Source organism: Camelus bactrianus, chromosome 13 (assembly GCF_048773025.1).
Source record: "Camelus bactrianus isolate YW-2024 breed Bactrian camel chromosome 13, ASM4877302v1, whole genome shotgun sequence".
NCBI classification, from domain to species: domain Eukaryota; kingdom Metazoa; phylum Chordata; class Mammalia; order Artiodactyla; family Camelidae; genus Camelus; species Camelus bactrianus.
This window is the reverse complement of record NC_133551.1, coordinates 66502359-66518311: the sequence shown is the minus strand read 5'-3', so window position 1 is coordinate 66518311 and position 15953 is coordinate 66502359. Positions and strand designations below refer to the sequence as shown.

At 53.4% G+C, this 15953-nt stretch overlaps 1 protein-coding gene across 3 annotated transcripts in view; it reads right to left on the bottom strand.

Annotated features, from left to right (window-relative positions):
* The window catches only part of CAPZB (capping actin protein of muscle Z-line subunit beta), a 130908-nt gene that overhangs the window by 7522 nt on the left and 107433 nt on the right, over positions 1 to 15953 (bottom strand). For all 3 annotated transcript variants that reach the window (XM_074377295.1, XM_010957447.3, XM_010957448.3), the window contains exons 5-6: positions 10765 to 10906; positions 10269 to 10385 (exon numbers count right to left, since the gene is read on the bottom strand). In XM_074377295.1, the coding sequence (XP_074233396.1) occupies positions 10269 to 10385; positions 10765 to 10906 (259 nt within the window). The remainder of the gene's footprint in view (positions 1 to 10268; positions 10386 to 10764; positions 10907 to 15953) is intronic.

Sequence of the window (15953 nt, the reverse complement as noted above, 5' to 3'; positions counted from 1 at the left end):
ACCAGTTGGCACATTTTCAAATCAGATTATCTCCAAGAGCCAACATGGGCTCGCTACCAACACGTTCTGCTACGAGAATCTCTTATTTCCTTTTGTGATGGGGATGCTGGCCTGGGGGATCAGGGGGCCTCTCATAAGATCACATGACCAGCAGGTTCCCACCTAAGACCCCGTGGCCATGGCTGAGGATCGCAGCTGGACGATGCCCGCTCGTGTTCCCAGGGTGGCCTCCAGGGCGTCCTGCAGGATTCTCTACCTGGCCCTGGGCCCACCTGCCCTGGACACAGCTGAGAGGGTTCACAGGACCCTATCAACAGCATCAAGGGTTGAGACAGTCAGGAGGGTCACTGCGGGACCCGGAGACACGAGTCAGCTAAGGGCACAGTGCTTCCCAGGTGGCAGTCCCCCACTCCGTTTAGTCTTCATAACTACTTTAAATCTAAAGAAACTGAAGCTTAAAGATGTCAACCGCTCTGCCCAGATGACAGCACCATCAGACTCTGATGCCTCTGTTCCTCCTGCCTCCACGTTCTGAGTGCGCTCACCTGGGCACACGCACACCGGGTACCTCGGCTCAAACGTTAACCTCTCTAGGGGGAAAATGGGGAACAAGTCCCAAGAAGAGGCTCGTGGTTTTAGACGATTTTAAGCTCGGTAAGAATGTGATGTGGCTGCTAGGGCAGTGTTCTCACAGCTTTAGGGACCACAATGAAGCTATTACTGGTGCCCAGATCAGGGGCACGTTCCCTCCCCCAGCACTTGACGAAGCTGCCGGGTGAGGCTTCGCTGTTCCGTCCCAGCCCAGCCACAGGACTGCAGGGCTGGGTTCAGTGTGGCTTCAGAGAGCCAGGGACAAGTTGGGGTTCTTCTGCTTAAACATCTGAACACCCTGGCCCCAAGAAATAGCAAAGAAGGCAGGTGTTTCAGGCTGGAAGGGAAAGACTCAGGAGATCCCGGCTGTGCTCTGTAGGACTGCTGTCTGGCAGGGGGAGCAGACCCACGTCACTGCTGAGGGGGACAGAGCTGTCTGTGACAGCCGTCTGTTCAGAGAGCAATGAGCCCCAGGGCCCTGGAGGTGTCTGAGGAGAAATGTGGTGGCCATTTGTCAAGAAGCCACAAGGGGGACCTGAAGTAGAGTGACAGCCTGGAACCTAAGGCCTCACGAGGCCCTTGCAAAGTCAAGGGACTATCTCTGAGAATGAAGACGCCTGGTTCTGGCAAGTCTGTTTTTCTGAGGACTGGCCAAAAGGAAGACAGGGAGAGAGATGCTAGCATTCAGCTGCTCTGCCCCTAACACCAGGCCCTGAGCCATCCCAGGTCCAGGGATCCTGGGGGTCTCAATCCTCAGAGATTCCAAGGGTCCCCACAAAACAGCAGAGGCGAGAGTGCAGCAAACTTCAAAGTGAAACCACTCCTCACCATTTCAGGTCTGACTGGTGCCCCAGCCTGGGCAGAGCCACGGTGTCTGTGGGACTGCCCTGGGCCCTGAGCAAATCCCTGCTGCCACGAGACCCAGGCGTGCTGAACCGGGGCTAGGGGCGCTCCCTGGGAGGGACAGTGCCTGACCTATCTACCCATTTTTCAAAGGCGTCTTTGGACTACGTATTCTTCCCCCAAACCACGGGGAAGAGGCTCCTGTGCCTGGCCTGAGGGTGTCTCAGAGCTGCTCTTCTGGGAGAGACCTGGGTGTCTAGCCCAAATGAACTGTATGTCCTCCCACAAATGGGTCTCTCCCCATCCCCAGCTCCATGCAGACCGCAGAGGCCTGGCAACCCCAGGGAAGTAATGAGGCTTTGAGCTCAATGAGGGCTCCATTTTTAAAAGAGCAGCAACCTCCCAAAGTGAGGCCAAGACTGATGGCAAAGGGCTCAGGGCCACCAGGGTAAGTCAAGTCACATCAGCAATCTGACCTCTGGGGTATCGTCTCCGCTTCAGAATCAAGAGCTGCCTTCCAACAAAGGGAAGAGCTGGATGTGCTGCGTGCTCAAAGGTAAAACAGTTCTGGGCAGCGGGGCTGGGGTGGGTGAGAAGGCCGAACCCCCGGGAGGACACAAGGGACTGCAGAGCTGGTGGCAGGGGTTCTGAGCCCAAGGCCAAGGCCAAGGCCCACCAGGGCCCAGGGGGTGGGGGGGAGGAGGAAAGGAAGGAAGAAGAGGTGCTGGGGTGGGGGCAGAGGCCTGGCACACCGACATGTTTCCGCGGCCCCCTTTCCTGCACCCCAGTCAACTCCCTCCACACCTGGTCAGGGGCAGCTTGCTGGCAATGCTGACCTGCCAAAAATAGAACTATTTTTGCAATGCAGATATTATTACATCCTTATAAAAGTGGCTGCCAGAGGAAAACATTTTTATGTGCTGTGGTCGCACAGATGTTCCACGAGGTGGTTCCAACCGAGTCTGAAGTCAGAGCCCAGCCCACGTGTCCCCATCAAGCACCTCTGCTCCTCTCTGTAGCCTGGAGATGCCAAGGACACAGGTAAGTGTTTAGAAAGCAGGCCTTTTCCCTCAAAAGGGAAGCAGAGTATCTTCCGGCCGTGCAGCATTTTCCAGTGAGCACAGCCTGGAGGGCGGGGCCCTGCAGGAAGCCAGCCCCTGCTCACGGCTCCTGCTCTGGAGCCCAGGGGTGAGACCCTGGGCTGCCTGGGCCCCCATTTCCTTGCCTGCACCTCGCACTCAATGAGCTAATACACTCACAATGCCCAGAACGGCGCCTGGCTGAACAGCAGCCCCATTCCCAGTACTCTTCCGGTCCTGGCTCTCGCGCAGAAGCCAGCAGCAGCCTCGTGGTCACTCTGGGTAAGAGCTGGGCTGTAGGCCAGGACTTGACATGCTGTCAAGCCAGAAGACAGTGGTCAGACAGCCTCTCAAGGAAGGTTCAGTTTGCCCAGCTTAGGAAAATTTTAATCGAGCCTAAAACTGTATAAATTCTAGAAGATGGAAAAGTCTCTGCCTGCATGATATGTGGTCGGAGCAGGGACAGCTATCATTTACTGAGCATACATCATGCGTCAAAATGGTTTTTTATTTCTACTCCACAACAATCCTTCCAAATAGGCATTATTAACTCTATGGTGAAAATGCTGAATTTCAGAGAACGGAAGTGGTCTGTCCAGGTCACAGTGCTGGAAAGAGACTAGGCTAGGATCTGAAACAAGGTCTGGACAATTCCAAAACCTGTTTTCTTCCATGAGACTTCTCCCCTTGCTCAACTTTATCCCCGTTCTTTACCGGAAAAATCAAGGACAAACCACAATCCAGGCTTGGAAATTCCGAGCAGTGTTCACCCCTGTCTCACCCGCCTCCCTCCCTCAGATCCCTGCTCCGTTCCTCTCCTGCCCAACCTTCCTAGTGGGGGATGGTCACAGGGAGGCAGTCTCGCCAGCTTTCCTTCTCAATCAGACACTGGGTCACTCCACATAAGGTCACCGGACTTGCAAACCAAACCATCCCTACAGAAGCCACGCTGCTGAAGCATCTCGACTTCTGAACCCAGGCAACCTCAGGGCACAGGGGAGCAGGCTGCGGCTGCGGCTGCGTCCCCCCGCCCCCAGCGAGAAAGCACTCCCCAAACCACACCGAGTCTGGCCCGGGCCCCTCTGTTCCCCACATCTGGAAGGAAGGCCCCAGGCCTCTTTCCCCTGCTAAATCATACCGCCTCGCCTAACTGCCAAGCGCGAGTCAGAGGACTTCCCTGCCAGGACCGCGAGCAGGTGCCCCTGCTGGAGTTCCACCACTTGAAGCTCCGAGCCGGCGCCCGCTGCTCAGCAGGGAGAGAGCTCGGCTTGCGGCTTGCGAGTGAGCGGCCTCAACTCCCCACTCCACAAAACATTCCACCTTCGTTTCTAAATATTTAGGGTCTGAAAAAAAATATCCAATGAACATCTGCAGGGCCCGGCCCCAGATCGGAAACCTTGGATCTCTTTCCAGAGATCTGCGGTCTTGCCTCTTTCCCACACCTCCAGCTGTCACACAGAAGTGACCTCTCAGTGCAACTTCCTTCTCAACATGTTGGTACTTGGCTTGCAACATTTTTCACTTGTTCCACAGCCTTCTCACCAGGGCCCAGGTGGCTATCTGCCAAAGGGTACCTTCCGCCCTCCTCCCCTCAAAAATGCTACGAGGGGCCAGGATGAGCGTCCTCTCACCTTTCCTCCCCCAGCCCCACAGCTGCGGGGATTTGCCAAATGCTTATCTGCTTCATTTTCCTAAAGGACATCTTTTGGTGGTGGCAGAGAACAAAAGACCAGAGTGAGGAGATGAGGTGAGGGCGCCTTGGTCTGAGTCCGCTGGGGTGTCTCCACAGCTGGGGTCCACAAAATGGCTCAAGTAAATTTACCAACAGTGTGAAGAAAGTCTGTGGGGGCAGCTCCCCACCCAGGCACTCGCATGCCCTGCAACTGTCTGCACCACGAAAGTAGGGGATGGGGCAGAGCCCGGGGAAGGGACCCCTGCAGGGAACTGCCCCCGAGCCCCAGCCCTTTTAAGACGGGCATGGGAAACACGTAACTGGGGTAACCCTGGGGGCCACGCCAGGGAAGGGCGACCCAGACTGGTGCTGCTGCATGGTGGCCTGTGTGAGCTGGACAGGCTCTGGAGGGCTGGGAGCCATCAGCCTGCTGCCTGGAACATCTGCAGGGTCGGCAGCTGGCCCTGTGGACCCAGTGAGATGGTTCCTTCCATCCCAGCATACGTGCAGTGGGAGTGCATGTGCGAGAGTGAGCATGGGACTGCAAGGGGGCCTGGGTCACTGCAAGTACTGCTTAATGGAGTGAGGAAGACACCTCTGACCCGCAGCCTCACATGCTGGTGGTCACCTCAAGCTGTGGCCACTCCACCCCAAGATATCTCCGACCTGTCCCTCCTCTACTCCTCTGGCCTCTGCCCTTCTTTGTTATTTCCTACCTTGAGGCTGGCACCAGCTCCAACACTGACACCTGGCCATAGGCTTGACCCTCCAGACCTCCCGGGGTTGCCTCATCCACCCCTGGTCACCCCTCTCCTGGATGACTCTAACAGCCTCCTGCCAACCTGTCCTCCAGGCCAGTCGGCAGAACCATCTTCTGAAGACTAGATCTGATCAGATCACGTGACTGCCCAAAAGTCTTAAAACCCTTCTCACTACCTCCGGTGGTAACACGTCTCATGTGGTTGACTTGTTTCCTGCAAGTGGGTACCAAAGGGTGGTACTGCTGAGCATGCGCCAGGAAGTCCCTCTCCACAGGATTCCACGGCTCTGGCCCGACTCGTCGTGCCTGTTTCTGGGGCCACTGGTCCACTGCAGCCACCCACACTGGCTGCTGGAGGAGGAGGGGCTGCCCAAGGAATGTCCCTGGGCACCTGTCCCTGTCTACACCCCGCTGACTGCTCAGTGCAATTCTGTGTAAATGTTTATGAGCATCTGCTGAACGCCAGGCACAGGCGACAGATTAAGACCAAAGACTGCAGTGTGGTAGAACGTAGCTTTCTTTTTCTCTAGGCAGACAAATGTGGGTTCAAATCCTGGCTCTGCCTGTTAGTTAGATAAGTCGCCATGGGCAAGCTACTGAACAGCTTACTGACCTGTTAAACGCGAGTGACAGCTCCATCTTGTTCACAACCCAATCAAAGGAGGCGGTCCTCACAACCACATGTGTTTGCTCTTTATCACTGATTTGCTCAACTTTCCTGGAACCCCTTCGCCTCCCATCCAAGACAACCACAGACATTTTCCCAAGGCTCATCTGGGACACAGAGCTCAACCCGCAACTCTCATTTCCCCTGTTTGCGCAGAAGCTACGCATCATTAACTTAGATTTGTCACCCTCATTGCTTCCCAGCCCCTCCTTTTACAGTTACTTACATTGGAAACCAGCCCCAGCTTTAATGTACCTCAGATGAGTTATGTGACCGGCCGTTAGGATGATGACAGAGCATGAATTTCCTCATTAAAGCCCAAGAGCACAGGCAATCCAAACAGGCCCAAGGCCCGGCCCGGTGCGCTGAGGACAGCCACTCATCAGGCCCGCGTTTGGCTTGGCAGCAGGCACCGCTCATGGCAAGCCGGAACCAGAGCCTGGCCGTGGGCTGACAGCTCTGATTTAAACTATTAGGAAGGCTGAGGATTAAATATTTGTCCAGGTCACTGTAAACCAGGAAGAATTATAAACAGTTCAGAGCGGTAAGTGATGGAGGAAACAGTCTCCGGATACAGATTTAGGATTTTCCACCATTCCTCAGGTGGCGGGCAGGGGGGAGGCTGTGGGAGAGCTGGCTGCCCCTCCCCAGTCAGCGGTTCCTGGAAGACAAGGGCCCATTTCCATGCAGAAGGACAGGCTCTGCCCAGTGAGCATCAGCCTTGGATCTGGGATGGCATAGGGACAGCCCTGTCCAGAGGCCAGAGAAGGAGTCCTGCGATCCCTTGCGGCCGCAGGCCCCTGCGACACGGCAGAGGTGGTGGAGGCCCCGACACACGGCCCAGGCACCTGCCTGGCACGACAACTGATCAAGCACATGAACATGCTTCTGTGACTGGGATACAAATGTACTTAAAAGAGTAACTAAATGTATCCTTTCTGCCTTATTTAAAAAAAACAACAACAATGTTTTTTAAAAGTATAATTATTATCTGACTGAAAAAAACATTTTATGTTAAAAGGAATCCTCATAAAGTCAGGCAGCCGGAGAAGGAGAAAGGAATGGCCAACTCTGCAGAAGGAGCCCCCCACCCCGAGGACGCTCTCAAGGACGCTGTGCTGCCGCCAACACCGCCTTCTCTGAGGCCAAGTGTTAACTTGTCTGGACTTCTTCCTGTTACACCAGGCCCGCCCCATCCTGGCACAGTTAAGGCCTTCCCTTGGGACTGGTCTGTGAAGAGTCCTAAACGTGGACCCTTAAACAAGGTCTTAAACCTGCTTAGATGTGTGAAGCGGAAGTCAGGACAAGCCTGCTCCAGGGGAGGCAGCACCTTCCAGCCCAAGCTCCCAGCTCACCTCTGCCACACCTGAAGGGACACCTGGGAGATGGGTGCTCAGGATACCTAAGCAGAAGACAGGCAAGAGGAAGGTACACAGTAGCTGTGACAGCTGATCTATAAGGTGCATCTGGTTACTCAGACAACCAAAGTATGTTTCTTATGTATTTCTGGTCTTCATCTGCGATTCCTGGCTCACGGCTCCCAAACCCTTGGAGTTTCCTGAGAGATAAGAGTAGCGGGAGCATCTCTTGTTACGTTCGGTCTCCTGAATCAGTCACGTCACAAAGGTGAAATGGTGGCTTGTCACTCGTAACAAGCCCCTTTCCACCACAACTGGGTTTATGTTAATGAGATGACTTTTGGAAAGCACCTAACAATGGGGCTGCTTGCCAGGGAACCAACCATGAAAAGAGGGATGGAACTTTTAGTTCCACCCCTGGTTTCCATGCAGGAGAGAAGGGCTAGAGGTGGAATCAATCACCAATGGCCAGTGAGTTAATCAGTCGTGCCTATGTAATGAAGTCTCCATAAAATCCCACAAAGGATGGGGTTCAGAGAGCTTCCAGGTCAGGGAAACAAAACGCTCCCAGGTGCCACCACGCCGGCCCTCAAGCTCCATGAGGACAGTCCCCCTTGTTGGAGACCTTGTCCTGTGTATGTCTTCAACTGGCTATTGATTCATACTCTTTAATATCTTATAATAAACCTGCAACTTAGTGAGTAAACAGGTTTCCTGAGTTCTGTGAGCAGCTCTAGCAAATTAATGGAACCCAGGGAGGGGGTTGTGGGAACCTCTGATTTGTAGCCAGTAGGTCAGAAGCCCGGGTGACAACCTGGATTTGCAGCATCTGAAGGTGTGTGTGAGGGGGGAGGGCAGGCAGTGTTGTGGGACTGAGCCCTTAACCTGTGGGATCTCCAGGCAGAGAGTGTCAGAACTGTAACTGAATTGTATGACACTCTGCTGTGTCTCCAGAACCACCTGTTGGTGGCAAGGTGGAACTGGGGGTAGAACCCGAAAGAATAGCGCTCATCAAATTTTAATGTGCATGTAAACTACCTGGAGAATTTTGTGAAATTTAGGTTCTGGTTTGGTAGCCCCGGGTAGGTAAGGCCCAAGATTCCTGCATTTCTGACAAGCTCCTTGGTGGCGCTACGCTGGTCCCTCACGGACTAGGCTGTGAGCAGGACGGTGCCCTCCAGCTGTACAGGAGGGTCTCAGAGCCCATCCGCCTGGCCGGGCTGCTCACAACTACAGAGATGAGAAACAGCAAAGCACTGCTCCTTACCACATAAAAGGAGCCTGAGGTACGGAGACGCACTGGGGCCTAAGGGTGAGAAAGAAACCACGGCCAGGTCTGCAGTCACCTGCTCCTACTTAACGGCAGGGAGCGGTTCAGTTCAAACGGCATCTGTCTGGAAACTTGAAGCCCTGGTTAGAGCTAAACAAGCCCACCGTAATCACGAGTACCCCAGAAAGATGGTTATCAGGCTGGCGCCTCCCTCTAAGGCAGTCTTTAGTAAAGCCAGGTTGGAGGGCTCTGAACTTGGCCTTGACCTAATATGAAGACATAGAGTCATCTTAGTCAATGTGCAAGGAACAAAGCCAGAAGGGACAACTAATACCTTGATGACCAAAACTGAGATTCAACTGTCACAAGCAGAATGGACAAAAACCAGGGTGTGAGGACACATGTAAAACCTCACTTTAAAAATGATCAACTCATAATGGAATACTACTCAGCCATAAAAAACGACTGAAATAATGCCATTTGCAACAACACGGATAGACCCAGAGATTATCATATTAAGTCAGACAGAGAAAAGACAAATATCATGTATCACTTATATGCGGAATCTAAAAAAACGACACAAATGAACTTATTTACAAAATAGAAAAAGACTCACAGATACAGAAAACAAACTTATGGTTCCCAAAGGGGAAGGCTGGGTAGGGACTGGGCAGCCAAGTAGTCGAATGCACGCTGGTGAGGCGCCAGCCGAGCAGCCTGGGGCCCCCTCTGGAGGACAGGTTCTCGGACGGATGCAATTTTTCATGGAGGCTGATGTGAAAGGAATGGGCTGTCTCCCAAGGCAGCGAGCTCCCTGGTCCTATCCTATTAGGGAGGCATAGGTGTCCTGTCAGGATGGGAAGTGACCTCTGAACTCTTCCAATGTAAAGACCCTTTGACTCAATCAGCCTTTGGACTGCTCTGACCACATGTACTCATTTTTTTCTTTATGAGGTGAAAAAATATTCTGAGTTTTGAGAAGTGCCCGGCTAGGGCGCAAACTGAAGGATGCTGGTGAGCATCATTTGGCTGCATCCTTGGGGTGCTGCTGCGTGGGGGCCGGAACTGAGCAGAGAGCAGGTGCATGTCGGTTACCAGTCACCACCGGGTACGTGTGTGGGGAGGCCGGTAAACTTGCTCAGGTGCTTGAAGTAGGCACTCCCTCTTCTGAATCCCTTCAGCTTTTATTCCAGCCTTTTCTCTCCTTTCTGGGACCCTGGCTACTACTTCCCAGCAGCCTGTTGCCAAGCATCTAGGCTGACCCTCTGGCTCTGTGGTCACTTCTCATACTGCCCACCTCCACCTACAAGATCATGTCCGTCAGTCCTCTCTGCAGAAAGCACCTCTCCACCAGTGTCCAGTGCCTGCCACTGGCCCACATCCACCCCGCCCTCTACTGTGAAAAGCTGCCTGGTTTTACTCTAGGAAATCAATACCCTTGTTCCAGCTACTCCACCTCGGCGGTCACATGACCCAGGTCTAGCCACTATTTCACCCTCCTAGCCTCAGGAGATGATCCTGTGACGGACAGGTAACCCGATCTGGCAGTGAGACGTTTCTGGGGTTAGGGCAGACCTGCTGAGAGAGAAGCTCTTCTCCCAGGAGCCCCCACAGGGAGATTCACAGTCCTGCTGGCATCACTGTGTCTCTGTCCCAGCCGTGCTGAATGAAAGTCTGAACATCACAATTCTGTGGGCTGACTCGTTTCCATTTTTGCTTAAGTCAGAGTTTTACCTGTCACTTGCAACCAAGAGCCCTAATACATGAACTAAGTCACAACTGAGAAATTCATTCATTCTAAAGTGTTACCAGCAGTATGTCCTCGCCACCACAGTAGCGTTTTAATGTAAATACCCTGACCTGAGATGAAACTTCCTGTGACTGAATCTGGGAATCACCGACAGGCCTGTGGGGAGACCATGTCAGGCCCAGCGGCTGTCCCAGGGCCTCTCTGTGGGGGCAGCTGCTCACTCATCCCAGCACACAGCCAGCTCTGAGGCCGGCTCCCGTGGGCCCCGACCACTCTACCTGTCTGGTAAGGCTGCCTCCGAGGTTCATTGTGCCAGAGCCAGACTTGTTGGTTTGCAGCCACAGCATCACCGTGGAGGTCAGCTTGTAATGGGCGGTGCGACCGCTGGATTTCTCCTGGAGGACGAGACAGAGATCAGAACCTGGGGCACAACCTGGAGCTGAGGAGAGCCCCAAGTGGCCCCTGAATTCAGGTGGCTCTAACATGTCCCTTCCTAGACATTTCCATCACACGACCCTTCTTAAAAATCTCACTGGGTTTTAAAGGGAGTGAATCTGCAGTCATGTGTATCCAAGTTCTTTAGGATCAATGACTACTGCAATCCTGACTTATCTTTATCCAAACGGCTGGAGGCACTTTAAGGAATAAGCAGGGGTTTATACATCACAGTATCCCCCATCAAGAAGCACCGGCTAGAGAACAGGGCTGCACCACTGGTGGGGGGGGGGATCTGCACTTGGAGGTCCGGGGCCGCCAGCCGCTGGGGAGCGGTACCTGCACTTCCACCACGTGGATGGAATCCCAGCAGCCTTTGATCTTCTTTGATCCATCTCCAGCCTTCTTTATGAGGATGACTCCAGCAAAACCATGATCCAGATCCCAGAGGTAGACAGATGAGACGCCGCCTTCAAAATACCTGCAGGAAACAGGCCCATGTGCCCATTAGATGTTAAGCCCGTCAAATTACAGGCCATCAGCCCAGGTCCCAGGGGTTGTCACTTGACAAAGATTCATCCAAATGTCTGTCTGGGATTAAGGACCCTCCCTACAGTGGTTCCAGGGTTGATCCTTGCATTTGTCCTGATCATCTGTTGGTCAGGGGAGGGCATACAGCATCCTTTTGTGGGGTGGGTGGGGTGGGGCACAGAAAGAACACAGGCTTAGGAGTCCTAAAGATAATACGAGTTTGAGCTGCCACTTACTCTAGCATGGTGGTCTCTGGCAAGAGAACTAAACCTCTCTGGGCTTCGTATTCCTTCCGAACAAAGGATCCAGCTAAGTGTGTGACAGAGACACCCCACAGGCATTACTGTTCGATATGCCTATCTTTTGGGATGGCTACTTTACAGAAGAGATAAAGAGGGATAAACAGAGCCCCAGCGCTCCAGACTGCTCCCACGGAGAGCAGACATCCATGCGCTCTGACCCAGAACACTCCACGGCTCCTGATGGCCTATCAGAGCAACTTGGAGCAACACTGTGGCCAGAGATGAAGGGCTAAGCTTGGGATGGAGCCTCCTCCTCAGGTCTGAAGCCACACGGAAAAATTCCTCATTCAGATCAAGTGCAAGAAAAGGGCAGAGGAGCAAAGGAAATCAGGTGAGGACCCCAAATTCAAGAGCACCAAGGCAGCGAGCGGCCGTGGGCACAGGCCCGAGGAGCTCAGAAAGCAAAGGCGGACAGACCACCAAGCTGACCTGCACATCTCACATTCTGCCGATGACCAACCAAAACTCGGAAAGACCTCATCTCTGGTGGCTAGCACATTCTTTACCAGAAAGTCGGTGGCTTCTCTGACCCCAATAAACCCCACATCCCTGGTGCGGCAGGCACCTCCGGGACCCTCAAGGAGGGTGGGAGCTGGCGGCCTTGGGACTCAGGCCGGCACGGGCCCCATCCCCGAACCCCCAGTTACTAGCTCTGCGGACACGTTTATCTGCCCAACAGCTGCGTATCACAGGTACCAGCTGTGTGAACTGGGCCTTGGCTTCTTCATAAAACAAGGATACTATCTACTTTATAGGACTCTTGAGAGACAAAAGCAAAGCAGGGCAGTAGATACCTGATCAAAGATTATTCTTAATTTTAATAACAAAAGAAGAACTAAAAATAAACATATGTGAATTACATCTCAATCAAGCTGTTATATAATAAAAAAAATACACATGGCAAATGTTAATATTTACAGAATGTATGTGAAGGGTATAGAGGAATTCTTTGTAATCTTTTTTGGATAATTTTGCTGTAAATCTGAAACTCTTTCAAACTAGTAAGTTTCTGTACAAAGGTCAGTACATGGATACACCAAGGGGTAAGAAGAGGTGATCAGATCGAGGAAGTAGTGCCTGCTTTGTGAGCCACAGGGCACCGTGACTGCTCATCCTCCTGCTCGAATGCATTGCGGGGACCCCTGGGTGCCCGACGGTCCACACCCTGGCTACCCTTGCCCCCTCCCCATCAGGACTCCTCAGGGAGACTGTGCCCACTCCTCCCTCCCACACTAGCCACTGTGACAAAGCCGGCAAATGCAATTCACAGCTCTGCCTCCCCTGGCAAGTGGGCCTGGAAGGCAGCTGAGGCCTGGAGGATGGATGAGGTGCCAGCCCGGGGGCTGAATGTCTGTGAAAAGGTTGAGGGTGGGGAGGACCCTGGCTCCGGCACAGCACGGGGCAGAACTGTGAGAGAGAAAGCCCGAGAGGATGAAGAGACACACCTGTGGGGGCCCAGAGCCCGGTGCCACCCCAGGTGACCTCCAGAGACTGCCAACGCAGGGCACTCAAGGACCCCCGCTCAGGGAGACTCTTTCTCTTGCCCTAAATCTCTCTCCAAACCCCAAGCAGGTAAGTGTCTTGGTTCAGAGCCTGAGGCCCCATCTCCTCCCAGAGGGCCATCCTGATCCAGCCCAGCCCTGTAGGGAGCCGGACACACATGGGCGGTCCTGGCGCACTCCTGAGACATGTGGAGACGCATCGGTCACCCGGAGACTCAGGGGAGAGGGCAGCATGGGCTCTGGGAACCCTTCTGCTTGCTCTCCTGGCCCTTGGCGACCCCTCAGCTCACGACTCAGCAGGAGGCATACACAGTGGCGCTGCCGCGAAAGAGCAGCCCAGGCAGACCTGCCCATCCCCGTCCTGTTGCTGACAGAGGGCTGGTTTCCAACACACAGTTTTCCTTTCTAGTCTGCTTGCAGGGAGAGCAACCCCACATCAAAAGGGAAAAAACAACAACTTTTTAAAATGTGGCTTTTCTTGTGTTGGCCAAGAGGATGGGCCGATCATTCCTCTCTTCCGCTGGTGATCCTGGAGTGAAGGCGTGGAGCCCCGCAGGCATGTCCATCCTTCCGCCCCTCACAGCCTGCAGTCCTCAAGCGCCTCCCAAACCAGAGTGTGGTTCTTGTCAAAGGCTCACCACCCTGTGATACGGGACTCAGGGGTTAGCAGGTCAGGCTGCCCTGGAAGGGAACCAGCAGAGAGCTTGGTGGCTCAACAGCCCTTGTCGACACCACCCGGTGACCAGTTCAAAAGCACCAGGTGGCCTGTGCTTGAGCCCCCTCAGTCCGTTCCTTTGGATTTCTCTTTTATTGCAGAAAAGTAAAACAACAGCATTATCGTTTTATAAGGCAAACTGGCTGTTTCTCCTCCAACGTCCCACCCTGTGGCCTGGCTCCCACTCTGGGCAGCTTCTCCCCAGCATCCTCAGCTTCCCCCGTGCGCCACACTGACCAGGGTCCAAAGTTACAAAATGTTGGAGACAGAGAAGGTAAAAATGCAAGTTCGATTCTGGCCTCCGTGTGGGTTACTACTCTTTCCCCCCCCATATTAAAATTTTTATTACAAGAACATTATTTTTTTTAAAAAAAGGAAACTTAAAATTTAGCCCATAACTCCATAAATCAACTCATCCCATAAATCTGATTTTTCCAAATTCCCTTCCAGTCTCTGTCCAGATGCTCACTTTTTATGTAACTGTTAAGCACAGCAGCGGGACTGCGCTGGGTTCGGCTTTTCTGCACTTGGTATGAAACGGCGAGCACCTTTCCACGGGGACACGTGATCTCCATAATTGTTTTCAATAGTGGGGATTGTACTCCACCGGGTAGCATCCTCATTTACAGGCGATTTGACTCAATAAAAAAATGAGAGCAGCAGCACCAGAGGTGACGCGGCCCATCTGCACACTGCGCGCCCACTTGCAGTGGGGCGGCGAGGCGAGGCGAGGCGAGGCGAGGCGAGGCAGACGTGCCGAAACGGCCCTGACGCCACAATTCAAGAGTGGCCTCGCATTCCATTTCCCTAAAGGGATCTCCGGGGACTTGAGCGGCTGCAAGTCTCAACCTGATGTCCCAAGACAAAGGGAGCAGAGGAGGGAGTGAACAGAAAGGGCCGACCCAGATTGCCCAGAATCTCCAGCCTCGGCCACGTGCCTGGCCGGTGGCGAGGGGGCTGCAGGGCACACGGACAGCACCGTCCCCTGGTTTATGGCTCGGTTCTGCGCGTGAAGCATTAATTAAAGAGGGACCTCAACAAGTTTTTGAAAATTTATTCTTACCTACTGTACTTTGATCATAATGACATGAAACAGGAAAAAAAATAATTTTTATGTGGTTCACATTTATGAGCTTTTACATAAAGGCTTTTGTGGGTATTTTAAGAATGTGCTAAAATGTTGTCTGAAACCACATAAAGCCATCTGAGGAGTTGCCCGCCAGAACTAACAGCACACACATGGAAGCACTTTAACTGGCCTTTGTATATTTAATGAGTCAAATAGTATTAATATTGTTTAAATGCTAACATGGTATTTCAATAAGGTGGCCATGCCATTGCCGGCGACTCGCTCCTGGGACGTGAACGAAGGCTCAAGAGTGGCCCAGAGCTGGGAGCAGGCTGCCCAAGGGTCTAACCAGCCCCATCCACACTCTGCCCCAGCTTCATCAGGGAGGGAGGGAAGATGGTCCCAGGACCACTGCCACAGCCCAGCTGGGCAGGGCTCAGGAGGGAAGGCCCAGGGGTCTCTGGTCAAGTGGGCAGCTCAGGGGACAGCTTTAAAACATGGACACCCAAAGATGAAACCCCTAGGCTTTTTCTTAGGCCTCGGTACTTCAAGAAGTGCAGGGCTGAAATTCATATATGTGGTGAAGAGTGAGTAACCTGTGAGCCACAGGGAAAACCAGGGGACACTGCAGAGAAGCCACCTTGGAAAGTCTTGAACTGGGAAGGAGTGGGGCCTTTGAGAACGCCAGGAATGCCAGGAGTAGGGGAAACAACAGACCAACCTGGGAACAACTGGAGGAAAACGCTGAGCTGGGGTCTGCCCAAGAGTGAGCCCCTTCAGACAAGCGCCATCGGCTCCACAGTCCTGGTGGCTTTCGAGACCTTCCCAGCAGAGATGGACATTTTCTAAGACAAACAGAGCTGGGACCAAGGAGGAGGGGCCACTCAGGCTGGCTCTGTAAGTCCCACCATTTGGAAAACAGTATGTCAACGACACCTGGCAGGCCCAGGTTTCGTAAATTTCAAAAGACGGGCTCGCCAGGGGCCATGCCTGCACTGGACGAGCCCAGAGCCTCAGCAAGCCCCTCGGGTGGGGCTGGCTATGCACCTGCATAGCCAATGACGATCAAGGGTCTGGGGGAGCGGCCCTACCTCAGGCAGATCGCTGAGCTGGGATCGACAAAAAGCCCGTGGTGTCAAGGACTCCCCTCTCCTCAGAGACCTCCATCGTCTCCCCCTGAAAAGCACCCCTCACCTGACCAACGTCAGAGTCACACATACAGACTCTACGTCTGTCACTCTCCCCCCGAAGGACTTCTGGGGAGGAGGAGAAAATAGGGGAACACAGAACTTCACATTCAAAATGACTGACTTCACAAAAGAAAGAAAAAAACCTGTTTCTGCTCCCAAAGCTTTATGGAGTGTCTGAGGTTGAGGCTTGTGTGGACCAGGATGGAAACTTTGTTTCAG